We start from the raw sequence: 27,238 nt of genomic DNA, 5'->3' as shown, positions 1-27,238 counted from the left end.
GTCGAATACATTTCAGCCACTTCGTTTCTTTGTCGAAAGCGCTGGCATAAATATTTTTTCTGTCTCGTCATGGCAACAGGAACATTTAGATCTGCATACTTTGTTTCCTTTTTACACGACGAGTTGGACTGTTTTTTTAAACATAGAAAGAGAATTGCATGTACATGCTTAACAAACAGAAACTTATGCGCAACGTTTAATAGAAATGCACAAAGTAAACAAAAGGCAGAAGACGCCATATTTACATTGATCACCAACAAAGTGAATCATTAATTCATTTTCGTATGTCTGGGTTTTGTTATACCCATTTCCTGTGTATTTGTCCGTCAATAATTGAAAGTGCCGGAACGCACGATGTCGGGACACATCACGTGATGTCTACACACATCAGTCTGAAAGATAAGACTGTATACCAACACCAATTTCCAAAAATACAGAAAAAAAAACGAATTCCTTAGATTTATCTTTACACAAGTTCTTTATTCCATTTACACTTTCTACGAAAAAAGGCCTTTTAAATATCGTCAAGTTAAAAGTTGTTCATCCCAATTTGTATATATTGCTCCTCCCCTACCAACGACGTCACTCTATGGCTAACAGTGATGAATAGCTGGGAATAAGCAGCAGTCGCTATCTACACTGAAAGAGGGTAAATACGCAAGTTGCGTTCCTCTATAATGTTATCTTTTCTTCTTATTATTCACAACACATGCAATAGGCAGTTAACTCCTACGTCTATAGAAACCAATCAGGGAACTGAGAGACGGATGGTAGAGACACGGTTCCAGCATTCCTTTTACTACCGTCATTCAATCGAGATGCAATAGAACTCTATCAACATCACTGTACCGCCAACCGTCATTCGATATGATCATCAATTCATAGTCGATGTGTGCAAGTAATTAAGACCCTTGATTCTGCCATACGCAGTTTTCGTTTTAAATAGTTCGGTATCTCCCATATATTTGAAAAGCGGACTTGTGTTAGACTCCTACGATCAAGTTGGCGGATGTGACTGTCCAATTACGTACGGATGCCGGGAGCAACCACGGTTTTCCCGTAGATCCATTTTCACCCTTCCGTCGGTTCGGTTGCTCGTCAACTTACACGCTATCTACTGCGCATTCACGTCGTCAAAGAAGATGGTTATTTAGTTCATTATACAAGGTACTCTTCGGTCTTTCAAAACTATACTGGAACATGGCAAATTCTCAAGAGACTTACAGTTTCGCTTTGATCGTTTTGACAGTCTTTTGGTCAAGTCCATTTCCACGTTATGAATTGCTATTTTTTTTCAAGAAAGAGGTCAGAGCCAAAGTCATACCATGTTTCATCTTTTGTCAGGTTTACGATACAAATTTACTGACCGCACTGTATCTCAGTTAAAACGAGCAACACATGCCCGCATTTCGTGTTATCGATCACCATCTCCCCCTTCGCGTTTTCAAAAACACGTATCCCTCATGTATATTGTTAGGAACAAGTAGGTCAATGGGACGAAAGTGACGATATGTCATCCATAGGCGTGTGTCAATATGGAAGGAGGGTCTCCCGCAAGAATCGTTTGGTTCATTATTATTGTTTCCGTTTTTTTACAAAAATTGCTGCACTTATACTCCCACGTTCTTTTCTGCGAGGTTCTTTTCCAATTTGTTTAGAAAATGAGAAGAAGCTAAAAGAGAAAAACGAGAGTGTATCAGATGGTCATAGAGGCCATCAACCAATAGGGAAAGTCTAGTTTCGTTCGCTTTATGTATTTGCTGATAGAAGAGGGTCCGAGATGGAAAACGAGATGAAAGGAAGGAGATATATACGAAAAAATGCAATCAGGTTGGGGTCATGTTATCCCACATTTTTTTTTTCTCTGCGTGTCTTTTAGTACATCGAAATTGTGTGCACTAAAAGCCGATCGCAATCTTCGCTGCGGGTGGCCTTTGCCACCTGCGGATTCAATAAAGAAGAAAAAAAAAATGAGGTGACAGCAGCTGGAGAAAGTCCGACGCTTTCAATTCGTGTGGCATGGTCAGAAGTAGCAGTACTGAAATCTATTTTTCGTGTATTTTATTTAATTATTCTTGATTTTTCGAATCGAGCTACAAGGAACATAACGCGAGCAAAATGGGAACTAGAATTAAAGCGCAACAAATCAATTTGGAACCGTCCAATGTGAATAAACAAAAACCGTATAGAAAAAGTTTGTTCTTACAATATACCCGCACTTTTACGTTTTACTTGATTTTTTTTTTCCCTACCACGATACAATAACTCTCCCGGAGATGCATGGCATTCAGTAGAAAGAGAGAGCTGGCTTCACGCTGAAATGTTTTAACAATGCGGTGTGTGTATGTCAATCAAGATAACGATATATGATGAAATGTTTTCTAGACCTAACCGACAGTATAGTTTGGTTTTCATCTAGCATCTCTTATACAACTTGAATACATCATCCAAGCGTCAAATGGCGTACTGTACAGAAAAAAAAGAGGGATCGAGTGTTGGATACAAATTCGTGGCTGCTTTTAGCTACAATTTCAATCACTGGCGTCCGTTTCCAAGAACTGGGCGTACTTGTCACGGGTGCATTCGCCCTTTGAGTTGAAAACGAAACGATAGTACGATCCATCAGCACAAATAGCTGATACGTATTTTTGTTTTTGAAAAAAAAAAGAATAAATTAAATATAATAAACAATACAAGAAGAAATGTCGAACATGACATACCTATCACTGAGTTGGGTTCCGCTCCAAAGGCACAGATACACTGATGACTACCAGGAATGTCGAATTTCGTGAAGGACCACTGTGACGAAAAGTACTTGGGAAGAAAGCTCGCTGACAATCTGTAAAACAAACAAATGTACAGCGGATTTTATGATTGATTTGAATATCGCTTCATGTTGATTTTCGATTTCGTGAGATTTATGTTTTACATAGTTCTCATTTGGGATCAATGAATGCTAACTTACGAAGAATGTCGATTCTTTTTGGAATCCTCCACTGCGAAAATATGAACTGTACCATGGTCGCTAGCCGCGCAAAGCAGTGACGAATCAGAGTTGAAATTCAAACTGTTTTCCGAAAAGGAATTTTATCAGATCAGATTTTGACCTATGATGACTACGCTAGAGAATTCTTACCAATAAATTGTTGCTGGTTGTGCCCCTCGTCTTAGTTCACTGATCAAATTACCTGATGATGTGTCGAATATCCTAATTAGCGTGCCCTTAAATACCAAGAAGAGTTCAACATGAAGTCATTCATTCACCACAGCCCATTGGGCATAAGAATATTACCTTTTCAGATGCTGTTGCTAACCGTGTACCTTGAGAGTTAAGCGCCAGGCAGGAGAGGGCAGCTTGATGGGCCGCTATCTCAACAGGAGCCTTCTCTGTACGTGCCAAGTCTATGAGTTGCACTTGACCAGGCTTACGTCCTGCAAACATGATCAGCCAGAAAAACAGTGTTTCAATCGAGGCATTAGCAGTTTATAGTAATAGTTACCTGGAAGTGCCAATAAAGAGTTAGTACTGCTGGGACATAGAGTGCACAATCCACAAGAATTCATACAGGTTTCAAACACATGTAGTTGTTGAGGAACAAGTGTGAACGTGTAGACCTAAAACGTTTTTATTTGTAGACAGATGCTTAGGTTTAATGTGTAATACTACAAACCTTCACCATTGTGTCAAGGACCACAACAATCCTGTCCCTCCTCAAACGAACTGATTTGATTGAACTAGATTGCTCAATTTCTATTACTGGTCGTTTCTGAAGGTCATCCCAAATAAGTACTGCAGGAACACAAAAAAAAAAGGAAAATCCAACTTAACGTAATGTCAACAATGACTTTGAAACTAATTTTACCTTTATTTGGGGGATATTTTGGTTGGTTGCCACCCCCTACCAGGGCTAAATAATTGCATCTGAAAAGCATCTCAACATGTGCCACTCCACCTGAAAATGGAAACTCTTGAATTATATAAAAAAACAAGTAAACAAAGATATTATAAAACAACACCTCCATCAACAAAATGTTGCCTCTCTTTTTCCCTTAAAGGATCACAATTATATATTCGAAATCCGTTTTCGGTTCCGCAAGCAAAACATCCTACATTGACCATGAAGTGACGGCGTTAACGCGTAGATAAGTAAATTTTTATCACAATAAATACCTTGATCTTGATTAAAACCTGCGTAAATTAATCCATTTTTTACAGACGAGCTGCAACCGATGTTCATTCTTTCTTTAAAAGATTTGTTTCGTTTATTTTATTTCGCTAGACATCCAAACTGAGATGTGACAGGGGAGCAGAGGCTCATTGTTTAGACTCAAACTGGGTTGCCAAGTCAATTGACTGCACATTTAAAACTCAAATTTGGTAAAAAAAAAAAATCTCAAAATACAAATAGCTATATTTAGCTATAAGCTAATGTCACGATCAAAAATTCAGTAGATAACGTACCGAAGGAAACAAATTAACACAACCGGTTAATTCGGAAAGTTTGTAGAAAACTAATTAGAAAGCTAATCATGATTTCAACCAACAAGAGCTTATTATTTCTGATGTGATCAAACACAATGGAAAAACTAAAAAAATCAAAATTATTTTATTTAAATTATTGTTTCATTATATTTTTAAATTCCTTAACTCAACAGTTAACTTAAGAGCTTTGGTTTTATTTCAAGTAGAATTCAAATCCCACAAATCAGCTATGTTAGTCTCTTTCAAATTTCAATTGGTCAAGTAGAGGAATGATTTGCAGAGCCAGTTTTTCTGACGAGGCACATATCATTCGCCGTGACATCAAATCCAATGGTCCTCCTTTATGTAAAGAAAATTATTCGTGATGTCATGGAACGATCTAAGATTTAATCTACTACTTTAGATTTCAGTACCTTCAGTGTCAAGACAGATACCTCCTGCCTCCTTTATAATGAGCGCTCCGGCGGCTGTTTTGAATAAAATTGCATAATAGGTGGTAGGTTAACGTCTGAAGTCAGTTTTTTTATGATTTAAACACTACCTATGTCCCAAACATGAATCCCGAATTCGAAGTAGCAATCCGCCCCGCCAGCTGCGACTGAGGCCATATTCAATGCAGCGCTTCCCATAGCACGTAATCTATCGCCCAGAATAGAAGGAATTAGTTTTATTTTCATGACATAAGCATGTGGCACTGAAAAGATGGAGAGAAATGGTTATGTGTGTTAACATGTACAATATGATACTCAAATCGACGACGGGCTGAAACAGAACTCATTACTAATACATAAAGGCTAGACATTGTCGAACTTTTGTTTCTTGGGAAATTGTTTTCCTACGAAATGTTCGTGCGCTTGTGACAACCGAGCTATTAGAAGTTCACCCTGTTAACAAACGGTAATTTGTACTTACCCATGAACTTTGTTCATAAGCGCTGAGACGTTTTTAAGAACGCTTTCCATTTTTTTGGTATCACGGTTTGTGCCAAATTCAGCAATAACTAACGATTTGCTCAGGTCTTGGGAGAAGTAAAAAATAAACTTTAAAAAATTTTTAAATTATCCCTTTTCTTAAAATACCTTCTTCCTCAGAGACTCGGATTGGCTTATCATTGAGAAATGCTCCCTGATTACGTTTGGCTGTGTACATTTGGTCTAGAATTGGGTTGAAGATGATGCCAATGTGAACATCTTTATGATACAAGACCGCAAGAGAAATGCATGAATGAGGGAAGGAGTGCACAAAGTTCATTGTCCCATCAACTGGGTCAACAATCCAGGTGGGGTCATTCGTAAGGTCACACTTTTCTCCAGCTGCCACAGATTCTTCTCCTATAAACCTGTAAACCACAAAATGGAATGTATTGATTTGTTTTAAGTCTAACAAAACAAACAATGAAACAATTACATGTGATTAGGAAAGTTTTCTTTAATCCTGCCAATCAACATTTTCTCTACCGCCTGATCGGTTTCTGTCACGAGATCGACCTCACAAGATTTGGTGAGCACAGATTTCTTCTTATAAAAAGCTTCTTTGATAATCTATTGTTAATCACAAAGTTCGTGAGCATAATTTAGTTTCAGCTCAAAGAATTATAAATTAAATAGTGAAACGTACCTCTCCTGCATCTTTCACTGCCTTTAACGCGACCTCAAAAACTACTTCTACATTGAATTCTGTCATAATGAAGAAAAACTAACCACCAATTAGCTTTAATGTGAAACCGGTTAAGTTTCTCGCGGTCAGAATTTTGACAGCGTAAGAGTCGTCTGCTAAAATGTCGATTGCATATCAATCGATAGCGAGAGCAGGTTTCTTTAAATTAATTAGATCACACTGCAGTGTGCTACAGAGGACGAAATCGGTACGCTATGGTTTCCTCAAACACAGCACGTTTTTCCAAAAATGTACCAACAAAAGAAACAGCTTAGAAGTTAACGTGACCTGCGTGACAACTTTCCACAGCCCATTAGCAATAGGTTAATAATTTCTGCTGGTTGTCGTTCGAAATTTTCCTAGTTTCTACGCTTGGCTTTTATATTGTTCAAAGAGCTGGGAAAGAAAACTTTTGTAAGTAATAACAACTAGTATATTCGCTCAGCCACGGTGAGGGGGTTTTCTTTGGGGAAAAGAAAGCGTTACATTGAAAAGTAGAAGGTGGGTGGATTTTTATAAGCCATATCAGAATGGGATATTACTTGTCTCTTTCTATAGCATAGTCAATAGATTGAATATAGAGAGAATTTGGTAGAGTATGAAGTTGTATTATGTAATACGATGCATAGCAATTTGGGTTTTTTTTTTCTCATGTATCATGCCGAACATACCTCTGCTATAGGCAGCCGGGTGAACCAAATAATAAGACACGCAAAATACATACCGATGACATTCTTGCGGTCTAACCGCTAGCATCGTTGAGCCCTTCTCACGCGGAACAACTACACGACTTCGACAGTCAAGTTCCGAATGTGCGGAAGTTGTATTGCTTTTTTTTATTTTTTTTAAACCGAACTTACTTGCTTCACTTGCTGGCAAACAGGATGAAGAGTTATCGAGCCGTAGGGCATTGCAAACGCCTACAAAACAAACAATCAATTCTTAGGGAATTCAAAATGGAACGAGCAAAACACGGAAGTAAGATTACAAGAACAAATCGAGCAATCATACAGTCGCCGTCGAATGAATAACGGGATGACTTCCATCAGTATTAATTATTTCCCACAAGTAGAAATAAATGATAACTATTCTGTAAGAATTTCCACATGAATGAATAGGGTTCATTATCTAAAAGCAAATTTTTTTTTGTTTACCTTCTGTTTGGCCTACTCTGTTTAGTATTCATTTGTTGAGAGGAGGCTAGGATGCAATAAAAAATGGCGTATCACTGCACGTTTTATTTAATGGGAGGAGGATCCATTAAAACGGAGAAAGTGGATAGAGAAAGTGCAATGAACCGAGTTAAACGAAAGTGGTAATAGTGTTTTCTGTTGAAAAGGCAACCAGCTCTCTAGAGTCTAGAATTACCCGTTTACTTCGAAAATCGCATGGTGGAAAAGATTGCCTTTTTAGCAGACGATATGGGAAAAATACGTAGCCGCTGTAGCGACCGTTCAACGGAATCGGCATACGGTTTTTTTCTTTTAAATTTTAAGCAACATTCTAACTTAGGGAGTTCACGTTTATGTGAAAAGAGACGAAAAAAGGTATTGGGCATGAGAATGTTAACGGTCAAAAGGAATGTTTGCTCGAACGAAAAAAATTGTGATGAGACAGAGTTTCAACAATTGGTCGCTTGGAGGCGCTACAGTAGTGCGTAGGATAATGGAACCCCGTAAACACCACCCACCCAAACCAGGTGAATACGAAAGGTAAGACATAGCAAAAAGGTGGTAGCCCGGGGCAACCGACAATAATAAGGGCCATTCCTTTTCCCTCCTTGCTCTATTCAAGTGGCATACACACACAGAGAGAGAAAGAGACCAGGGTTTCCTCTTTCTCCCACTATTCCATTGCATTCTTAGTTCTGCACCGCTCGGCGACAGGTTGCTTTAGCGTTTCTCGTCTGCAATATTAAAAAGAAACCCACGCACAGCAACAATACCACCCAACCGCACAGTTTTTGCAGTTTCTCTACGAGATCTTTCCCATTTCGACTAGTGGAGAAAGACAAAAAAAGTGTACGCCGAGTGTTTTTGCAGTTTTTTTTAGTGCATCGTCAGTGGCAAACTTTCGTTCTATTCAACAATACAGAACAACTACGTTGGAATTTGGTCGCTGTAGCCGCGTGAGTCACGCAGCTGCTGATCAGAGAATGCCACGGCGATTGTGACCTCGTCAGGAGAGAAAAAAGCAAAACAAAAGAAACGGTAAACATAACACAGGTTTGTTGCCTCTTTTGCCTTGAGGTTTTCTAGAGGGGTGGGGGCAGCCTAAGAAAATTTTCAGAGATAAAATTCGTTTATTTCGCCAGTGTTTATGGATGAGGTGTGCCTATTGTATGAATAATGCATGTGCCAAGTCTTGGTAAAGAATTATCAAATAGGTCAGAGACCAGAAAACTATGAGGGCTGTTAGTAATGGCGACTAAACGGACACAGAAACTGTACAGCCTCTAACGATAGTCAACGGGGGAGTTTGTGTCCCAAAAGAGTCTGATTTGCTAAACAAGACAAACGTATTTTCTTCCTTCATTTGTTTTCTACTTTCTCGAAGAACCTTTCCTTAAGAAAATCCAACCAGGTACGACACGGCCATGATGGCCTCGAGGAATTTGTTTTAACCTTGAATCGAGTTCTCTACCCAGTAGCCATGGCTTTTTTGGTTCTCTTCATTGAATCCATTTTTCAAAAAATAGAAAAAATTCGTTTGAATATGGCAACAACGAACAATGATCAGATACTTTCTACATCAAAGTAGTTTGGTGTTTGTTTTCGGCCCATCGTTTGGATGTGTAAAATCTGCTCTTGTGTTGTTTGACGTAAACGAATAATACCGTATGAGAATTGTCGTAAAACATAAATTAGTTGCCATTATCGTTAAAATCAAGACGCGGGTTTCACTTCCGTCGACGTCGTGCGTCTGTCGCAGTGGACGTTGGCGCCCGTAACGGGTTTTAACGACAAAAAAAGCGTCTGGCGTCCAAAAACTTTTCCTTTACAGCAAAAAAGAGACAAAAGTAAGAAGATTATACCGAAATTGTTTGTTGTCAGGTAAAAAAGTAGAATCCGTTGACGATGAACTTTCGATGTGGGTTACCATCAGGGGTGGAGAAGGTTCCAACGGAAGTGGCTCATTCAAAATTATTTTTTTTCATTCTATTCCACAACGTATTACACATTTTTGTGTCCTTTTTATATCCATTTAGTGTATCGTATACGTCATGCTAGGCCCTCATTTCCACCCCAATTTCCTTTATACACCGCGATTCCATTATTTACAAAAAATTGGGTAAAAGGGAGACACCAATGTTCCAACGTCCTTTCGTTATGGGAACGAGAAATTTCACCTTTTTTTGGTGGTAGATCATATCGTAAAAAAAAGAGAAAGAAGAAAAGTTAAGTTCGTTATGGTTCTAGAAGCCAACTTGTCTTTTCCCCCAATATATTGTGTTTGCACACGTTTTGTTGTGGTTACCAGGCACTGAGCTGGGTTGGCAAGGTAGAGGAAATTGTACACCCCGTGAATGTGCAATCCGATGCCGTATGAATGGTAGGCGTGTTTCAGTTTCTAATCTCGACCTGACCGCGATTCTGTATTGTTTCTAGTTGTTTTGAATGTTGCGTCACAATTTCATTCGGCAAATCGGAAACGTGCCACCCCAAACGAATTTTCATTTCATTTTTTTTTTGGTCGTGATGCCACGTGATACGGTCGACTAACGAGGTCTGTTTAACGCACGATCTCCTTGGTTTTCACTTTTCAGGTAATCGTTTTAAATGGCACATGAGATGATGAATGGATTTTCGTGGCGAATCCTTGTGAAAGTTGCGTGACCTATGCGCAACTAGAATAGATAAAGAAATATTGATTTATAACGAAAACTGGGATGAATAGTAAGGATCAATGGAACCTCGGCCTTAATCCATAATTATATCCAGGAGGGAAACAAAACAAAAGTGACTTTATTAGACCGGATAATATAGAGTCGCGAGTGGTAAGCTGAGAGAGTAGGCTGGGAAGTGCGTGACTTGATTATCGATTGGTGCTCTATTGTTTTTGATAAATGTTGTCCTTTTGCTTATCCAGTTGCCATGAAGACGACGGTCGTGATGCGGATTGAATTGATTGTTGTCCTCGTTGGCCTCGTCTGTTGGATGACGGCTGCTAGCCAGGAGATTCAGCCAGATGAGATTACCACGGAATGGATCACCACAGATGCTCCAGTCACGCTAGTGCCGGCCTTGGAAGCCACCACGGTCCGTTCAGTCGATAAGGAAATAACAGCCCTCCCGCCGAACGATTTACGGGCAAGAATTCTTCTCAATTCGGATTTTGAAGACGATCCAACGCAGCTTATCGCCTCGCAAACGGGTAGCCAATCAGCAGGCTCTACGTTGGACAATAGCCTACGGTCTAGCAATAATAATGATTGGACGCCAATAGTTTGGGCCTCCACTCGTCTTGTGTCACCACCTTTGCCGCAATCGAATTTCCCTCAAGCGACTCCCTTTCCGTCTCCAGTTTCTGTCCGACCACCACCACCTGGACCTTCGACACTTGTCATTCGACCAACACCATTACTGCGACCTCTTCCGACTATTTTGGCCACTCAATCCCGGACTGCAACAACCAGCACGGAACGAACGATATCTAGCAGTATCCGGGTACCATCTACGGAAACGCCGACGGCCACACTACCTCCTGTTTCATCTCGGCCGGCTGTCGTTCGTTTTGATCTGGACGATGCTAGTTCTGGTCCTACGTTTACAATCATAGCTGATCCACAAGCTAATGATTCTGTTGTCGCTTCATCCGTTCCCGTTCCAGCAGAAATTACACCCATATCGTCAAGTCCGGTTCCAAGCGAAGTTACTACATCCATAGGATCAATTCCAGTTCTTAGCACGATGCCAGTCATAGTGCCAACGGTTGCTCCAGTTGCAGCCACAGATCAAGTTCCGAGTGAAATTCCAGAAACAGGACACGTTTCGGTTACAAGTGAAACTCCAGCCACAGGATCTGTCCCAGTCTTGGTCAATCAAACACAACAACTAAACGATAACCCTCTTTTAGTTGATAACAGTTCTCTTGTTCTTCCGATTGTAAATTCGGAAGATGTCGCTCATAATGCAACAATAGAACTGACTGGCCAACTGGATGGAGTAGAAGAAACCTTCAACGCTACAGAAAACTCGTTTGCAAATGAAACGTTTCCAATGATCAATGAAACGTCTACCGTTATACCTATCGATATGAATTCTACAGATATCGAGGTGGAAGACAATGTTGTGTTGACATCATCGAGCGATGATGGAATGGCCAATAGTAGTTTAATCACGCAACCGTCTAACGTACTAATAGCGGGAGACGAAGAAACGAGCCAGCTGGAAGATGTTCTTACAACACCGGTAGAAGAGAGTCCAGTAACAACGGACTTGTCCACTGTTTTGAGCTCGAGTAACCAATCGTCTCCTACGATCAATGTTCCTTCGAATTCTTCTGTAACTGATGAAGCAAACGTCGCCGTTTTGTCTACAACAGAAAGCAATGTGCCATCAACTAGTTTACGAGCGGCAATCATGGCGGTTAGTACGAGTGATCCAGTGACCACAGTTACCTGGCAGCCGGAGGAATCGACTGACCAAGAAAGAAACATCGATAACGGGAAAGGTAATCGAGAAGAATCAGGTCGTTCTACTACCCTTTCGGCTGGGCTAGCCACATTATTTCCCGCATTAACGCGACCACCCAGTACGACCGTATTGCCGACGGAGACCAGCAAACCAATCACGACGTCGGCACCGTCGACGACGCTAAAAACAACAACGGCTAGCGCTGTTGTGTTCACGTCATCCGGTTGGTCACTGCAGCCAGCGCCACCTACGCCATCCGCCCCACACGATGTTAACCCACTAGCTGGTTGGCCAACAACACCCAATGTACCTGTAACTTTCCACGAACCATCTGTGCCGCCGTTTTACGATCCAACTTCAACGGAATACTATCCCTATGATGAATGGCCTAGCACAGAGGGTTCGCAAAGTGGCGATGAGGATTCTACTACTACAACTATTGTAGCTGTTTCCGTCAGCATTGCAGCCATTCTCTGCCTGGCAATTGCTATTCTTCTTCTGTTGGTGTTCCGTCGGCGTCGTGCAAGAGCCGTGCAGGGAACGTGCCAGCCTGCACGGATGGATGCCTACAGTTTGGATAATGTCAGCCAATCCAATACGTGGCAGCGGGGCAAAGTTCGCAACAGTTTGCGGGCTTCGAAACGATCGTATTGTAATCAGGCCTTCGACGACTCGGTAAATTTTTGTTTTTCTTTTGACAATTAAAAGTTAGCTAATTTCATCTTTTCGAATGTAGACGGTGTTTTCGGTGCCTCTAACGGCAGCTCAACTGGCTTTGTATATGGAGAAACCTATTACAAGCATTGAGGCTGAGTTTCGTAACATTGCCACGTCTACTGTGCGCATCGATGAACTGCCTGTAGGCGTCGAAACCAAAAATCGTTATGCTAATGTTTTACCTGTTCCCGAGACGCGTGTTCATATTCGTGTCCAAGACAATCAGCCAGCAGATACCATTGAACAGTATATCAATGCCAATTATATAAAGGTAGGATTTATTTTATAGTTGAAGTCACAGGTGGTAAACTATTTATCTGATTTTGAATGGATAGGGGCCGAAAGAAGAGCCTAATTTTTATATTGGTTGCCAAGGACCTATGGAGGAAACAGTCGAAGATTTTTGGCAGATGATTTGGGAGAATCAGTGCAAGATAATAGTTCAATTGACGGACTTGTCTGAGAATGGTGTCTCTCGCTGCGCAGAGTATCTTCCTCCATCCGAAGTTTTAGATTGTCATCGCCTTTACGGTGACTATCAAGTACGTTCCTTTTTCGTAGCTCATGTTTATGGTCTGATTGTTTAATTTTTATCTAAATTGTAAATAGGTTACTCTCAAATCGAGAGAATTACGCGATAATTATGTCACTTCTCACATCCAACTGAAGCGAATGGAAGACAACCTAGTGCGCGAAATCACGCATTTGTGGTACAGTTCTTGGCCAGCTACAGGTGTTCCAGAAGACGGTAAAACTATCGTTTCACTGTTGCTGGAAGCTCGTAAAGGACAGTCCAAGGAGCAAAGAGCTCCTATGGTGGTCCATTGTAGCCCAGGAACAGGAAGGACAGGTGCTGTTTTGGCCATCGATGTCTGCATGAGACATCTTGATTCGAGCCGAAGTATCGATATCCCACGGTCCGTCCATCGTCTTCGACAGGACAGGGCCGGTTGTGTACAAACTGGGGAACAGTACGCTTTCATATACAAAGTATGAAATTGAAATCTGTTTGCCATTATTTCAGCTTTTAATTATCAAATGCTTTCTTTCTAGTCGGTGAATTACTACGCCTCCCAGTTAAGCAATGCTGCCTTGGATTCGCTGTAAAACAGCAAGTGAGATCGCAAGCACCTGTTGCCTGCGTTGACATGAAACGGGCAATGCACTCACGATTCTGTATATCCATGACCACTGTGAAAGGGAGGAGAAAAAAAATGATCTTGTCTCTAATTCTTTGTTTTTTTGCTGTTATCATGTTTCACGTTTTTCCCTCCACTTCCTCCATCAACACCGCTTGAAATGTAAATGCGGAGGCTAAATATTCACGGACAAAGCAGAAACAAATCATAACCAGTGACTTAATATTCACGCGCTTAGTACATCCCTATCTATTTACATGATTAGTCCGATGATGGAGAATAAATTCTATTTGTTGAGCATAAAAATTAAGGCAGTGGACGCTTTTCTTGAATTTTGAATAATACGAGTTCTTTAACTCGCTCGTAGCAAAAATATTGAGTTATTTGACTAGTATCAATCTGCATGACATCGTACGAATTAAATTCTTGTAAAAGATTTTCATAGAAGTAATTGTAACATGGGGCTACTACGTCCAAATCCGACAAAGTAAACACGAATCTAGAATATAAGAAGAATATTTAGTTGGGGAATTCGATGAAATACATTAATCGACCACTAGCAATCTTACCTTTTCTCAAGGGCAATGAGGGCAGTTTTCGGACGACCCATGCCCATCAGTTTTTTCAAAGTCGACAAAAAGGCATCCGTCAAATCATCATGATATACAACTTTAAAAAAAAGTAAAATAAATTTGAAGTGTTCTGTTCCATCATCTATGGGAAATTAATGTCTACCATCTGCTGCTAGGAGCAATGTTGAGTTTTGTAGCAGACTGACTAGCTTTTCTGGATAATTTGAATTGCAAAAATCTAGTTCCATGGCTTCAACCTGGCCTCTAATCCACTTTGAATTCTGTTTAATATTTGTATCAATCAAGGACAGAATGTTTCCTTTTGAAATGTCTAAAAACAAACAAAATTTATTAGGTAGCAAACTTTATACGAAAAAGTTCTGATGGATCATTACCTGTACTCACAACATGACCAGCCACCATTCCTGCAACAATACTTGTTAATCCTGTACCAGCTCCAAGCTCAATTACAATGTCATCCTTACAAATTTTGAAATCTGTGTCCTCATTCATGGCATAGTGAAGTAGGAAATCAGCCAACAAAAATGCACCACGCCAGACTTGTAACCCCACTAAGTCAAGTGAAGTATTGACATGATGTTCTGCAAGAAGCAACAATAGTTCCAGAGTAGTTAATGGTTATTTGCTTCTCTCGAAGAAAAGTATATTAGTATTTACTTATAGAAAGGGAATAATCTGGTGTGTAGTTCTTCCTTTGGACAACTAGATCACCATCATCATCAGCAGCTACTTCTTCGTTCACATTTTGGTGAAGACTAAAACTATGATTCTTAGGTAGACTAAATTTGAAAGTTGAGATCACTGATTTAAAAAAAATGCACAATATTACTATTTCTATGTTTTAAGGAAATATTTGTGTTAACTTGGACTTTACCAATGTGTTCATCATCACCAACAGATTCTCCTTCACTGAAAACATGGACTTCTGATGTGACTTTATAATCACTAATGTCTAGGTCTTCCATATCAGCCTTCGTATCAATATTAGAATAAAGGTAAACAATACGTAATATACGATTCAAAACAAATTAAGTGAGAACAATAAATAATTCCCAAGCAGACGAATCTATCAACATTGAAAAATATTTCCCTCTGGTGGCGGGAACTGTAGTTGTTCAATCATTATTGAAACTTCGCGACGTATTTTCCCCCCATTGACCCCCCCATTGACCCATTGAGGGGGAAGCGAGTGGGGGGAGAGCCGAGCCAAGGCGATCATGAGCAAATGCGGATCGCCGGATGGTGTACAGACTGCACGGGCAAGGGTCCAGCTGCTGGATCTCCTCAAGGATGAACATTCGTGCGTGGTCTCAGCGCCACGTGGAATGCCATTACCACAAACGTCAATCGAATTCAAACCAAAACCTTTCAACAGTTTCTACACTTCCAGCATCTTGTTGCAGACAGTTCCAGTGATAGTGCAGTGTGAACAAACAATAAACAAACAACCGTGTGACAAAAGACACATTACTAGAAATAAACGTGCATCAGACACTTTCAGTGATAGTGCAGTGTAAAAACAAAACTACAATGCCTTCCATTGGAAAAATTGTTTTGGCTGTCGGAGCCGTTGCTGCCTTGGGATACGTAGCAAAGAAGTGGATGGCGGCTTTAGGTGGCCGAGCCGTTGCTGCTCCTGAACGAATTTTTCCTGCTCCAGAGATCGAATATGTTGCGGTCATAGCAATTGCAGTTCCTGACCACAACCAGGGAAACCAAAGACGTGAGCTTGCTGAACTTCCCCATTCTGCTAGAGCTAGGGCTAGGCGGGCACAGTGGGGTCCACGTTTTCGCCTACGAAAAGTCCCCCTTGTCCATAACCCAAGAGTGTTAACCGACCTGTGTCGGTCGGTGGTATTGAAATCGTTAGTGCCCATGAAGACTCCAGGTTTCATAGAGGCTCTCGAGCTTCCAAAGATATTGTCGGATTTCGTTTTCTCTGAATGTATTGTGATTGAGTAAGTTAATAGATTAAGTTAACTTAAGTTAAGTTGAGTTAAGTTAAGTTAAGTTAAGTTAAGTTAAGTTAAGCAAAGCTAAGCTAAGCTATGCTAAGCTATGCTAAGTTAAGTTAGGTTAGATGATGTTTCGAAATTCCACTATCAAACTTCCAATATCAAAATTCCAATATCAAAATTCCTTTTATGGTTCCCTGTGTTTAAGATCCACTACTTGGTTGTACTTTGCCAGGTAGTGGAAGGGAGGTGGATTGACTGTCTTGTTAGTTATCACAAGCAGCAAAGAACCAAACTTCCACTACTAGGGTAACATTTCATCAGATTTAGTTGCATATGTATTCTTTTCTATTGCTTGTTTGGTATGGCTTAATATGTGTTGATCAAATAATGCGGATTAAAAACTCATAGCTTTACCTGAACTCAAGATTCACATGCAGAGAAAACATATCCGCCACGGTTTATGGTACCAAAAACGTCTTAAGTTGTGGGGTATAGTTACCCAGGTCCATAGATCAGGAACATTGTTTTGTTTTATTAAGAATTTGTTAAATTTAAACTAAACAAAAGGCTGAAATGCTGATCGTTCGTTTTGAATCTATCACGTTTTGAAAAGGAAAATCCGCGGTAGAACTGTCGTCTGCTTTTTCTGTTTTCTTGAGATCATATTGCTCTTCTTTACTGTAGCTTCCGTCCTTTTGTTTTAAGTTCAAAGCAGCATGGATATAATTCAACCGCAAATTATTTGGATTGATAATAGGTGCTACCGCAAGAATCGAATCTCCCCATTATATGATGATGGGAATAGCGTACCAGATGGCATTGAATTGTCCAACAAACAGCATGAAGGACAACATTTGGGATCATGTAACTTCCGTCACATCTCATAACTTTCCTGCAGGCTACAGTTATACTTTAGGTACTAAACCCAACTCTTTCTTTTAGTTGAATCTTGTGAGTATGATGATGAAGGTGATTCTTGTGAAACTGCAAATGTCCCAATTGAACAACTTGGAGATGGAAGGTTTCGTGTAAAAATGTGTATAGCAAGGTGAGATTTGCAGTGTAACAGCTACTCATAGTTACCGTGACTAAAATTTTTTTTTTTTTAGTGAATATTATTCAAAAATAATCGGGAGGAATGGAGATGCAAAGCGGCAGATTGAAAAAGATACCAAAGTCCAGTTATATATTCCTAAGAAAGGCCAGTCTGGGGATGTTGGTAAGGGTCCGAGATTTTGCACACTTTTTCTACATAATACTTGGATATTTTCCCTTTAGCTATCACTGGGTTTAGTGCTAAAGATGTCTCATCCGCTTTTATGCGAGTCAGCCTTGTGGTGTCAAACGCGCGAAAGCGAATGCCTTTCACACATTTCGTTTCCATACCCCTGACTACTCCTAATGTTAAAGCGCGTTTTGTTCAATTTAAAAATGATGTGCTTCAATTTTCACGAGGGGTAAATTCTATTTAGTTTACTTGATAAAACTCAAGGAGGCCTTTTATAATTCGAAAACATTTTCCACAGGCCATTGATCAAGAATTGTTTCAAAATCCTGAAAAGCTTCATCTAACGATTGGAACATTGGTACTTCTCAGCAATGAGGAAAGACTACGAGCTGCACAAAGTTTACAAAATTGCGCAAAACGCATAAGGTATCCTGTAATCCAGTTGCTTAAGAACTTTTTATAAAATAATTTTTATCTTTAAGAGATCTCATGGGATCGACTCCTCTTGAAATCGAAATTCGAGGCGTGGAATACATGAACGATGACCCAGAGAGGGTAGACGTGTTGTATGGAAAGTGCGCCGATAGTTCAGGTCGCCTACAGCAAATGGCTGATGCCATAGTGGATTCATTAGAAGCGGATGGCTTGCTCGATCGCCAGTATGATCACGTCAAGCTTCATGCAACCCTTATGAATTCGCTGTTCAAAGTAAAAGACGATTCCGAAAATGATCCTGTACGTTCCACTTTCAACGCTAGACCTATACTAGAGGTAAAGGTGAATTAAACTGTTTTTAGTAGAGGAGATGTAATACATTTCTTTTTTTTTCACGTTTTTATGGTAGAACTGGAAGGACTATAATTTTGGCACTGTCATAGTCGACGATATCCACCTTTCGCAACGGTATTCGACTTCTCAATCAACCAAATATTACGTGGCTAGCGCGCAAATCGCCCTAAGTCAGGCGATGTAATTCCAACTCCCATCATGTCCAAATCGGTGGTATGTTTCTAACGATTTTTCCATCAAAAACCAAAACCAAAAATTGATTAATTTCATTTTATGAGAGGTGTGGAACTGGTGATATATTTGCAGGTCATCTATCGGGGCAATATATGTATATGGAAAGTGACGGTGGATAATGTTATGAGTTTTTCGAGCACACGTTCTTTTCAATCTTCACAACTTGCTGAGATTAATTACGAGCACGGTGATGTTGTCTACCGATCCACGCTGATAAGCCTGCATAGCAAGACTTTTTGCACCGAGGTGCGGTTCGTGAAGTCGCTGACGAACGTAAAAAGCAGCTTCTTCGTTAGTAAAAGCATCCCACAATCCGTCAGATGCAAGAATGAGGAAGCTAGGCTGATGAAGTCGGAGTTCGTGAAGATCAAAAGAAAGTACATCCGGCTCGGCGATCAACAGTTTGCGATCCTGCATATTTAGGTGGAATTTACATTATCGCTTTCAGCGTTGTGTATTCATCATACCTTAAGAGGAAAGTCTCCTAGAGCACGGGAAGTTGCTAGAATGCCGGCCACTCGCCACACACCGTTGAAAGATATAAACCCACCGGCCTCTTGGATTCGCTTTCGTTCTTTCAACTGTTGTACCACAAGCAGAGATGATCCATTGGTCCTCAAGCACTTATGGAGAACTTATTTACCTGTTGTGGCTTGTGATCGAAAGACAAAGGGATAACAGTTCCCTTGGCATCACAAAGGATACCTCTCGAATCTCCAACGTTCGCTACAGTCAGTTGCCCTGATGCTGAATCCAAGATCGCTACCAATGCGGTACTGCCTTTTAGGAGCGTAGGAGTGGAACAATATTTGAAAACGGTGTAGGATGTTATGGAGTTATTGACGTCTATTTACCTGCAACGTCATTAAGTTTCTTGGCCTCGACCAGCAGGGCCTTATCCGACTCCATGATCGCTGTTGTGAGCTCACTAGACAGGTCAAATTCCCCATTTGCAACAAGCGATTGACGCTTTGAAGTGGTGGGTATCGGCATTCGTGCGCTGCTTTTTCGCCTTAGTTCAACTTTTCTAGTGGCTTCTCGTCCACTACTTCCCCGCCTCAGCATTCCACTGACATTAGGTGAATCTCCTTGGCCTGAAATTATAAAATATTAATTAATTCTGTTATTTTTATTTGAAATCTGATGATAATGCTTTCGTTTTAAAATTCAACTCTTTTGTTAAACAGGTTTGTCTTAAACGTAGCCACAAAACAGGGTGTGAATACTGATATCCGACCTTCTTGTTGTGAATGCTGCCTTCTATTCAAGGACGGAGTTTTAGCCATCTCTGATTGCGAAGGCAACTCCTGTTGCTGGCTGGTTAAGCTGTTCCTGCGGCCAATTTTTGCTGCTGTTCCATTTTTATCAGGTAAAGCCGGCTCGGGTTGATCGTTGTTGGTGTTCGGTTCTTCTACCCGAACCTCCTGATGACCGCTTGGAGGAGAAACTGATGTGCATGGTTCGTACAATGGAAGCCGACTCTTGTAGTTTACAGACCGTTTCTCCAGCCAATTGACTATCCAACGCTGAGCGAAATCAGCCGCGAACTATAAGACCAAAAAAAATTGGATGCTTAACTAACCCGTCAAACTTGCATTGTGCTTCGTACGAATTTAAAACAAGAAAACAGATAAAGTGGATATTTATAGCTCTGGGAACAAATAGTCGCTTGAAGTCAGTAGATGGCCTTCATTTTGTTCAAAGAGTAAACGGGGGGCTATTTTTGAAAGAGGTCATGATACTTTTATGACGGCGCGAGGTGTAGGAAGGGATGAAGACTTAAATATCTTTACCTCAAAAGAGAAAGGAACAACAGGGACTTGACCAAAATAGCTGCGTTTTATCTTGGCAAAGAACATTATGTATGTCATGCGTGTCTACGAGCACGAGCTAGCGTCTCCTGTCAACTTTGACTTTTTTCCCCCAGTAATATATTACTGAAAATCCCTTACCATAGATAGAAAAAAAAATGTTCTGCGTCAAGAAAATGTTCACGTTTGAACCGGTTCACTAAGTAAACGAACCCGCTGTGCTCCCTAATGAGGAGCACAGCTGGCCCTCTTAATGCGTGGAACGTGATGATGGATGGCGTTAGCTATTGCCACTAATGAAATGACAATGAATCTCATTCTACTATGAATGGTGATTAATCTGTCGGTTCTATTCATCAGACGAACTGTATTTCTTACTTCGCCTCCATGCCCGTCATAAATAGCAAAGAGATGAAGGGGAGTGCTTCCGAGTTTTTCGACTAGAGTGAAGCGATCCTCCATTTTGGGTCGCCTGCCTTGAAGGGCAAAACAAGCAGACTGCTCAGTGCTCGAACGTAGATCCCACGTAGAACCGGGACTCTTCATATGTAGATTAAGTAGATCACCTTTTCGGACAGGTCCGAGAGTGACAATTAACCTGGTGACATGTGTCTTCACCTTTCGTATCAATCTTCGTAAAATTCTTGACAACAACAGGGTCCAACCTTGAATGCGTTCGTTACGGGCAGCAGCCCCGATTAGACCTAGGGCGAACAGGCCAAATAGTAATGGCACGAAATTCAAGCTGCTGCTGTTGCCGATTTTGTCAGCCTTATAAAGCGATGATTCTTCGAAATTTTGAAATTCGAGTGACAAAGTTGGTAACTCAATTTGATCGATATCTGCCCTAATTCCTTTGATAGAACGAGCTGATAATCGCATCAGGATTGAACACGCTTCGTAGAGAACATCTGACTCTGTAGAGTCATCCATGCTCTGGCTAGTAAGTTATCATGGGCGGAGAAGGAAACACTTTCGCACAGCAGCACGAAGAAGACGAAAAAAAACAACAATAAACAGAGGAAATAGGCGGAAGCGGAAGTAAGAGACGAGAGCGACCGTTGGGAACAGTTGTCTTTCCGTCCTGAAACTGAATTTGTAAAATGTGGTTGGCTGCTAACGTTTCTTTGGGAGATGTCTCTCCTCGAAAATCTCGATTGCCAGAAGAGGGGTTTATTTTTAACCTCGGTAGCGAGAACTAGACACAAGAAAAAAAGGAAGAAAAAGAAAACAAAATGGAAAAACCCGCCTACTCCTTCCATGTTGAAATTTGGCTTATTACGATGCTTACATCAACGCCGACAACTTATTCTTACAGACCTTTTTTTTTGTGTGCCCATTACACTTTGTTTTTAAACAAACAAATCAATTACGTTTTCTCTAACTAGTCAAGGCATTTTGTTGAAATTCTTTTTGCGATAATTGTCGTTTTTCTTTTGAAATATCCTTATTTTTACCTGTTTGTCAGTCTGTTGGTTCAGTGCTTGATAACGGATAACTTATCACCAGGTTGGTCTGCTATCCTCGAGAAGGCAACGCATACGCTCTGTGGAATATAGCAACGCGTCATACTCAAAATATTATTTACAATGCAGTAGAAATGATTGAATTTTAACAGCAAGTAAAGATGACTGTAATATCTTTACAAGTTGTGCAATTTCCTGTTTAGTTGCCAAAGGTTCTTTTTGTTTTGTATGGCGTTGATCTTTTCTACATTTTCTCAGCGCGTTTCAACACGCTACGTGATGTCATGCAAAATTTGCTCCGGAAAAGAAAAGAATTGTTTCCTAAATAGAAAAAGTGCTTATACTTATTGTGTACGTTTAGTCGCTGAAATACTGAATGACGAAATAACCCAAAACTGGTTAGCTATATTCCATCGTTTTTACCGCACGTTTCTACATAATTTGTTTTATTCAGGTAGCGTTTCACACCTCAGATGTCAGATAATCTTGCATAAATGAGTACATGCACGTTATGCAACATTTAACTGAATTATATCAACAAAAAAATTTCTTCGAACTGTGAATACATAGGTCTTTTACTCCCCCGGAAGGCGGTAAGGCATAATCTCTGGTGCGTGCCGAAAACGAAAGACCATAGTCGAAATTGTTGCATGGGCCATAGATAAATTGCTTGTCGGTTCTTGAAATAGCAGACCTAGTGAATTTTGTTATCTAATATCCTGCAACAGTTGCAGATATGAATTACATTAGGGATAGGGACTTAGGGTGCCATCAGTCATTTCCATCTATGTATCGCCAACTTTAGACGGAAATAGTGCTATCGATACCTTAGATATCGATCTTTTAAAGTGACAAGCAGTCTTGAAACAACTCCCCAAGTCCATCGGAAAAAAATTCTTGCAGTCGAATCGAGTAATTTGTTCTGTTGTGGGTGGTATGTGTTTCCGTCTTACCATATTTCGCCTCGATTCACTATTGTTTACTTTGGAAATCTTCCAGTCAAATATTTTTTTTGACTTTGTATTGTATTTATTGAGAAGTGAGCAAACAGTCAGATGTTAAAACTTCTAATGTTGATATAGAGTTGGACCATTAGCACTTTATTTGTGTATCTACACGAAGTTTCAACAAACTGAAAGCTTATCCTCGGTCGTTTTGTTTATATATTGAAGAGGTGAAAATTGGAGAAAATGGCTGATGAAGAGGATAAGCCACCTGCACCTCCTGTCAGACTGACTAGCAATCGGTGAGCAATAAAAGAAAAGGATGAGTTGTTTTCTAACAACAATGTTTTCACAGCCCAAAAATTTTAATCTCTTTATTTTTGTTTAAAGGAATGAAGCTGTTCCCGTTGTTCCTGTTGATCTTCGACCTTTGCCAAAAGAGCCTGAATCTGAGAAGAAGAAAACTATTAAAGTGAAGGTCCCTCAAAGGAAGAACAATGAAAGATCTGATAAGCCCAACATTTCCTATCCTACCAACTTTGAGCACACTGTTCATGTTGGTTTCGATGCCATCACTGGAGAATTCACGGTACTTGTCTCAAACACATGCATGGATTATAATTTTTTTTTTTTTTTTTTTTTTTTTTTTTTTTGCATTATGGGTCATGTATTAGGAATGCATGGCTGTACAGTTAATGTATAGAAATGTGGTTAATCAGCATAAAAATTTCATTGTCTAGATTAAATTGAATGGGAATTTGATACTTAATTATTTAAAATATTGGTAGTGAAGAAAATCCACTAAATCCGCTTTTTAGTGTGTGGGGATGTATATGGGTGTGTGTTCTCGTGTAGCCACTTCATCTTTTGTATTAATTTTAACTGTGTTTTCTTGTATGCAAGCAGCAATGTCAAGTAAGGAATGATATGAGGCTAAGTCTGCCTGTTAAAGAATTAGTAGATTTATTTTCTTTTATGAGCTAAATGGGCAATAAAATTTTTTATTTAATTGACGACCCGCAGGGAATGCCACAAGCTTGGGCCCAGTTGCTTCAAACTTCCAACATCAGCAAACAGGAACAGAAGAAAAATCCTCAAGCTGTACTTGATGTGTTAAAATGGTACGATATTTCTTCCCAAGTGGGCAATGAAACCAAATACATGGAGACGCATACGCAAAAGAGCACAGGTTTGCACCAGTCGCCAAAATATATATTTATGTATTTTTCTTTGGCTAGTATTAATAATTTACTCTTCATTAGTGGATGGGTTAGGCACGTATTCGAGACCTACATATCAGCAAACAGATGTTTCTTGCCCCAAAATCTCGTTGGTTGTCAATAGCCCGAGCCATCACAGTCATTCTTCCTCACAACATAGCTTGACGACTCCCCTTCACCTTACAAGTTTTGGGCGACAAGGATCAGGTTCAGGCTCAGTGTCTACACCGGAAACGGAATCGAGTCAAGCCACGGACACCATTGGCAGTCTTGAACGAGATGATGACAAAGGGAATGATCATCTTGCTGACCTTGCAAATAATCAGGAAAATGAACGAGATGGCGAAGATAAAGCCCCCCCTCCACCAGTGGCTGCTCGTCCTGAGAGAACGAAATCGATAGTAATTGACTTGATAAAGATTTTTTCTTTAAAATGTATATCAGACTTAAATTATCTTTTAACTAGTATACCAAACCTATCGAAGAAGATAGTCACACCACCAACGGTGCCTATGCTTTGGATCGTAATAAAAATGCAAACGCCGCCCCTACTCCGAATGCACGAAAGAAAAAGATGTCAGATGAAGAGATCCTTGAAAAATTGAGATTGATAGTTAGTGTTGGTGACCCTAATCGTAAATACACCAAAATGGAGAAAATTGGACAAGGGTAAGGTATAATAAAAAGCAAAATAGTTTCAGACTAAATTTTAACCTTTTATCTTTAGAGCTTCAGGTACGGTGTATACTGCAATAGAAACGTCAACAGGTCAAGAAGTAGCCATCAAGCAAATGAATCTGTCCCAACAACCTAAAAAGGAGCTGATCATCAATGAAATCTTAGTGATGAGAGAGAATAAGCATCCCAACGTAGTAAACTACCTCGACTCGTACCTGGTCGGCGATGAGCTCTGGGTAAGATCTCTGTCCTTTTCGTGTAAAACAATTTTCTTTTTCCTATATTATTGTTTTATTCAGGTCGTGATGGAATATCTACCGGGTGGTTCGCTGACAGACGTTGTGACAGAAACATGCATGGATGAGGGTCAAATCGCTGCCGTCTGCCGAGAAGTCTTACAAGCCTTAGAATTCCTTCACTACAATCACGTTATTCACAGAGACATTAAATCGGACAACATTTTACTTGGGCTGGATGATTCTGTCAAACTCAGTAAGGCCTATTTTTCGATTTACCGCTAGTTTCACGTTTTCTTAATCACCTTCAACTTTTATTTCTTTAGCTGATTTCGGCTTCTGTGCCCAAATCAGTCCAGAACAGTCCAAAAGAACCACAATGGTTGGCACTCCCTACTGGATGGCCCCTGAAGTAGTTACCCGTAAACAGTACGGACCAAAAGTAGATTTGTGGTCTTTGGGCATCATGGCTATAGAGATGATCGATGGCGAGCCGCCCTACTTAAATGAAAATCCTTTGAGGGTATGCCTTGTCAAAACTTAAAAAGAAATCTTAATATTTGTCATGATGACAACATTTGTAATCTTTGTATAGGCTCTTTACCTCATCGCTACTAATGGAAAACCCGATATCAAGGACAAGGATAAATTATCTGCCGTTTTTCAGGACTTCTTAGATCGCTGTTTAGAAGTTGATGTTGATAAGCGAGCTTCTTCTTCTGAAATGTTGAAGGTATTTTTCACTCAAAATTTTGTAGCATACATTATAATCATATCTGTTTCACGTCGTTATTCCAGCATCCGTTCTTAAAACTTGCCCGTCCGTTGGCCAGTCTGTACCCGTTGATTGTAGCTGCCAAAGAAGCGGCCAAAGGACATTAAATTTTTCCGCCCCTGGTTGTTTTATGCTGCGTGTAGTGTTTAGTGATGTTCCGTATTTGAGTAACGGGGAAAATAATATCGTTTTGTTCTTCCTAACCTTTATAAGAAAGCAAGGGGCAAACAGACAACACAGAACGAGTGTACTTATATGCTGCTCTACGCCCATCGAAAATTTCACGCATGAAAATGATTTATATCGGACTTTGTTTCTGTTTTATTGAAACGACATTGATTGAAGTGTATTAGCTTCTGGTCAAAGATTGGGAAATTTTCATTGTGGGCTACTGCTTTCGTTATTTCAAACCCACAAATGGCATTTTAAAATCTTTCCCTCCTCCCATCGTCTCTGTTTCGACAGGACCTGAAAGTTCCAACCACCCGACCCTCCGCCCTATAAGCTGGTATGAGCGTTTGTTGACACCATAATGAACTTGGAAAACTTAAAAAGGTAATCGCATCTATTGACTTTATCACATTCTTGGAGTTTTCCATTTTTTGCATTGTAACTTAAATAAACATTTAACCTTATTAGTTTATCGTTTCCAAAATCTATACATTAGGGTTTTAATTTTTTGACGCCATTTAGAAAATCCGTTATACATATATGGTATATGGTTATACATATTACATATTGTTATTACATATATGGTTTTTTATGTTCTAGATGCGAGATCGTTGTTGGTGTGCAATAGAAACAGTAAAAGAGAAATAACTTTTTTAAACTTACGAACTACATAATAACTGTAGGTATTGCAAATAAATGAAACAGATTTAAGTCAACCATTTTTGAAATACACCACAAAACTGGCACATCAATAATGTGACAGTGCTAGCGCGATGCTCCGAATATACGGGGCATTTCCAAAGCGGTTGATTTAGTAAAAAAAATATTTTCGGAATCAGCGTTCAATTTTGAGTATATTTTGTGGTTTTCAAAAATTCAAATGAGTATCAGATTTTGCAGATTATTGGGCGGTATAGCGCCGTAACGTACTAGCACGCCATTATTTGTCAACCGATTTTTCCGTTTATTTCAGAATTTTCTTATCTACTGAAAAATACAAAGTCAATTTTTGTGATTCGTGTCGATTTTACATCTAAGGGACGTCTTTAAAATGCTATATTAAAGATTTTTGAAAAATATTTAATTAGTTGAAAAGTCGGGCTTATTTCGTCAGGCTTATTTCGTCGGGTTTATTTTCAGTTATGGCTAAATTTTAAATTTGGCTTAAAATACATCATTTCGACCGGGAATTGAATGACAATTGTGAAAACTAAGTTTATTTTTCCATTAGGCTAGATGCAAAAAAACGTAAAAAACCATAACATAAAGTTGGTGCGCCTACAGCACATTGTTTCCATTTATTTCAAAAACGGCTTGTTTGACGTGAAAACAAATTATGTAATCAGTATCAGTATTTAATTCTGATGATACCGTGGGATTTTTGTCAAATTTCCAAGAGATTTCGTTTTTGGCCGATTTTGACAAAAGTGGGAAGGCTATAGCCTTCTCACTTTTTCATTTTTGGCCAAAATTTAAATTTGATTAAAAGTACATCATTCCGATT

General features: G+C 39.9%; 8 protein-coding genes across 10 annotated transcripts in view; 4 read left to right on the top strand and 4 right to left on the bottom strand.

Moving 5' to 3' along the window:
- The window catches only part of LOC130691166 (uncharacterized), a 78,788-nt gene that overhangs the window by 29,423 nt on the left and 22,127 nt on the right, over positions 1-27,238 (top strand). The window lies entirely within an intron of this gene.
- On the bottom strand, positions 2,040-4,339 carry LOC130691184 (WD repeat domain phosphoinositide-interacting protein 3-like). Its single transcript, XM_059496431.1, has 10 exons — positions 4,172-4,339; positions 4,022-4,107; positions 3,864-3,954; positions 3,672-3,790; positions 3,501-3,615; positions 3,293-3,432; positions 3,137-3,222; positions 2,966-3,067; positions 2,721-2,839; positions 2,040-2,635 (listed from the first exon to the last, which is right to left on the bottom strand). The coding sequence occupies exons 1-10, from the start codon at positions 4,236-4,238 to the stop codon at positions 2,532-2,534; spliced, it is 1,029 nt and encodes a 342-aa protein (XP_059352414.1). The 5' UTR covers positions 4,239-4,339; the 3' UTR covers positions 2,040-2,531.
- LOC130691158 (inositol monophosphatase 1-like) lies at positions 4,660-7,071 on the bottom strand. 2 transcript variants are annotated; one of them, XM_057514069.2, is made up of 7 exons: positions 7,009-7,071; positions 5,891-6,024; positions 5,563-5,822; positions 5,396-5,501; positions 5,025-5,122; positions 4,897-4,950; positions 4,660-4,822 (listed from the first exon to the last, which is right to left on the bottom strand). In XM_057514069.2, exons 1-7 carry the CDS (start codon positions 7,048-7,050, stop codon positions 4,716-4,718), a joined length of 801 nt encoding a protein of 266 aa, XP_057370052.1. In that variant the 5' UTR covers positions 7,051-7,071; the 3' UTR covers positions 4,660-4,715. The 2 variants fall into 2 exon arrangements, with proteins under 2 accessions (XP_057370052.1, XP_057370051.1); XM_057514068.2 differs by lacking the exon at positions 7,009-7,071 and adding an exon at positions 6,101-6,364.
- Positions 7,945-13,826, top strand: LOC130691123 (mucin-2-like). The gene is made up of 6 exons (XM_057514027.2): positions 7,945-8,349; positions 10,229-12,450; positions 12,512-12,763; positions 12,828-13,034; positions 13,102-13,482; positions 13,546-13,826. Exons 2-6 carry the CDS (start codon positions 10,234-10,236, stop codon positions 13,597-13,599), a joined length of 3,111 nt encoding a protein of 1,036 aa, XP_057370010.1. The 5' UTR covers positions 7,945-8,349; positions 10,229-10,233; the 3' UTR covers positions 13,600-13,826.
- Positions 13,837-15,272, bottom strand: LOC130691155 (methyltransferase-like protein 22). 2 transcript variants are annotated; one of them, XM_057514064.2, is made up of 6 exons: positions 15,099-15,272; positions 14,882-15,025; positions 14,599-14,805; positions 14,367-14,534; positions 14,201-14,300; positions 13,837-14,130 (listed from the first exon to the last, which is right to left on the bottom strand). In XM_057514064.2, the coding sequence occupies exons 1-6, from the start codon at positions 15,187-15,189 to the stop codon at positions 13,938-13,940; spliced, it is 903 nt and encodes a 300-aa protein (XP_057370047.1). In that variant the 5' UTR covers positions 15,190-15,272; the 3' UTR covers positions 13,837-13,937. The 2 variants fall into 2 exon arrangements, with proteins under 2 accessions (XP_057370047.1, XP_057370048.1); XM_057514065.1 differs by having other exon boundaries at positions 15,088-15,207.
- Positions 16,853-18,542, top strand: LOC130691147 (activating signal cointegrator 1 complex subunit 1-like). Its single transcript, XM_057514055.2, has 8 exons — positions 16,853-17,046; positions 17,125-17,230; positions 17,292-17,401; positions 17,461-17,639; positions 17,709-17,836; positions 17,893-18,181; positions 18,255-18,412; positions 18,478-18,542. The coding sequence occupies exons 1-7, from the start codon at positions 16,899-16,901 to the stop codon at positions 18,381-18,383; spliced, it is 1,089 nt and encodes a 362-aa protein (XP_057370038.1). The 5' UTR covers positions 16,853-16,898; the 3' UTR covers positions 18,384-18,412; positions 18,478-18,542.
- On the bottom strand, positions 18,455-21,443 carry LOC130691132 (uncharacterized). Its single transcript, XM_057514038.2, has 6 exons — positions 20,623-21,443; positions 19,671-19,980; positions 19,288-19,527; positions 19,077-19,213; positions 18,901-19,014; positions 18,455-18,844 (listed from the first exon to the last, which is right to left on the bottom strand). The coding sequence occupies exons 1-6, from the start codon at positions 21,175-21,177 to the stop codon at positions 18,590-18,592; spliced, it is 1,611 nt and encodes a 536-aa protein (XP_057370021.1). The 5' UTR covers positions 21,178-21,443; the 3' UTR covers positions 18,455-18,589.
- Positions 22,545-26,201, top strand: LOC130691130 (serine/threonine-protein kinase Pak-like). Its single transcript, XM_057514036.2, has 11 exons — positions 22,545-22,644; positions 22,885-22,956; positions 23,045-23,243; positions 23,678-23,843; positions 23,917-24,275; positions 24,341-24,543; positions 24,602-24,788; positions 24,852-25,044; positions 25,115-25,311; positions 25,384-25,521; positions 25,587-26,201. The coding sequence occupies exons 2-11, from the start codon at positions 22,901-22,903 to the stop codon at positions 25,668-25,670; spliced, it is 1,782 nt and encodes a 593-aa protein (XP_057370019.1). The 5' UTR covers positions 22,545-22,644; positions 22,885-22,900; the 3' UTR covers positions 25,671-26,201.

This window comes from Daphnia carinata, chromosome 1 (genome assembly GCF_022539665.2).
Source record: "Daphnia carinata strain CSIRO-1 chromosome 1, CSIRO_AGI_Dcar_HiC_V3, whole genome shotgun sequence".
Classification (NCBI taxonomy): Eukaryota; Metazoa; Arthropoda; class Branchiopoda; order Diplostraca; family Daphniidae; genus Daphnia; species Daphnia carinata.
Note: the sequence above shows the minus strand (reverse complement) of the source record. Positions and strands in the feature narration are given on the sequence as shown.

What these genes read in the sequence shown, in the direction of transcription:
- LOC130691130 (XM_057514036.2), top strand. Translation starts at nt 22,901, where the DNA reads ATGGCTGATGAAGAGGATAAGCCACCTGCACCTCCTGTCAGACTGACT. An exon ending in GTCAGACTGACTAGCAATCG is followed by an intron (nt 22,957 to 23,044) that starts GTGAGCAATAAA and finishes TTTTGTTTAAAG; the next exon opens with GAATGAAGCTGTTCCCGTTG. An exon ending in TAAATGAAAATCCTTTGAGG is followed by an intron (nt 25,312 to 25,383) that starts GTATGCCTTGTC and finishes ATCTTTGTATAG; the next exon opens with GCTCTTTACCTCATCGCTAC.
- LOC130691158 (XM_057514068.2), bottom strand. Translation starts at nt 6,166, where the DNA reads ATGACAGAATTCAATGTAGAAGTAGTTTTTGAGGTCGCGTTAAAGGCA. An exon ending in GAAAACTTTCCTAATCACAT is followed by an intron (nt 5,823 to 5,890) that starts GTAATTGTTTCA and finishes TGTGGTTTACAG; the next exon opens with GTTTATAGGAGAAGAATCTG. An exon ending in GATTCATGTTTGGGACATAG is followed by an intron (nt 4,951 to 5,024) that starts GTAGTGTTTAAA and finishes TATTCAAAACAG; the next exon opens with CCGCCGGAGCGCTCATTATA.
- LOC130691147 (XM_057514055.2), top strand. Translation starts at nt 16,899, where the DNA reads ATGGATATAATTCAACCGCAAATTATTTGGATTGATAATAGGTGCTAC. An exon ending in AGGCCAGTCTGGGGATGTTG is followed by an intron (nt 17,402 to 17,460) that starts GTAAGGGTCCGA and finishes TTTTCCCTTTAG; the next exon opens with CTATCACTGGGTTTAGTGCT. An exon ending in ACGCTAGACCTATACTAGAG is followed by an intron (nt 18,182 to 18,254) that starts GTAAAGGTGAAT and finishes TTTTTATGGTAG; the next exon opens with AACTGGAAGGACTATAATTT.
- LOC130691123 (XM_057514027.2), top strand. Translation starts at nt 10,234, where the DNA reads ATGAAGACGACGGTCGTGATGCGGATTGAATTGATTGTTGTCCTCGTT. An exon ending in TCAATGCCAATTATATAAAG is followed by an intron (nt 12,764 to 12,827) that starts GTAGGATTTATT and finishes TTGAATGGATAG; the next exon opens with GGGCCGAAAGAAGAGCCTAA. An exon ending in GCCTTTACGGTGACTATCAA is followed by an intron (nt 13,035 to 13,101) that starts GTACGTTCCTTT and finishes AATTGTAAATAG; the next exon opens with GTTACTCTCAAATCGAGAGA.
- LOC130691155 (XM_057514064.2), bottom strand. Translation starts at nt 15,189, where the DNA reads ATGGAAGACCTAGACATTAGTGATTATAAAGTCACATCAGAAGTCCAT. An exon ending in TGGTGATGATGAACACATTG is followed by an intron (nt 15,026 to 15,098) that starts GTAAAGTCCAAG and finishes TTTTTAAATCAG; the next exon opens with TGATCTCAACTTTCAAATTT. An exon ending in CTCATTGCCCTTGAGAAAAG is followed by an intron (nt 14,131 to 14,200) that starts GTAAGATTGCTA and finishes CTTATATTCTAG; the next exon opens with ATTCGTGTTTACTTTGTCGG.
- LOC130691132 (XM_057514038.2), bottom strand. Translation starts at nt 21,177, where the DNA reads ATGGATGACTCTACAGAGTCAGATGTTCTCTACGAAGCGTGTTCAATC. An exon ending in GCAGCATTCACAACAAGAAG is followed by an intron (nt 19,528 to 19,670) that starts GTCGGATATCAG and finishes TTATAATTTCAG; the next exon opens with GCCAAGGAGATTCACCTAAT. An exon ending in GAAACTTAATGACGTTGCAG is followed by an intron (nt 19,214 to 19,287) that starts GTAAATAGACGT and finishes CGCTCCTAAAAG; the next exon opens with GCAGTACCGCATTGGTAGCG.
- LOC130691184 (XM_059496431.1), bottom strand. Translation starts at nt 4,238, where the DNA reads ATGAACATCGGTTGCAGCTCGTCTGTAAAAAATGGATTAATTTACGCA. An exon ending in AGGTTTTAATCAAGATCAAG is followed by an intron (nt 4,108 to 4,171) that starts GTATTTATTGTG and finishes TGGTCAATGTAG; the next exon opens with GATGTTTTGCTTGCGGAACC. An exon ending in TCCTTGACACAATGGTGAAG is followed by an intron (nt 3,616 to 3,671) that starts GTTTGTAGTATT and finishes AAAACGTTTTAG; the next exon opens with GTCTACACGTTCACACTTGT.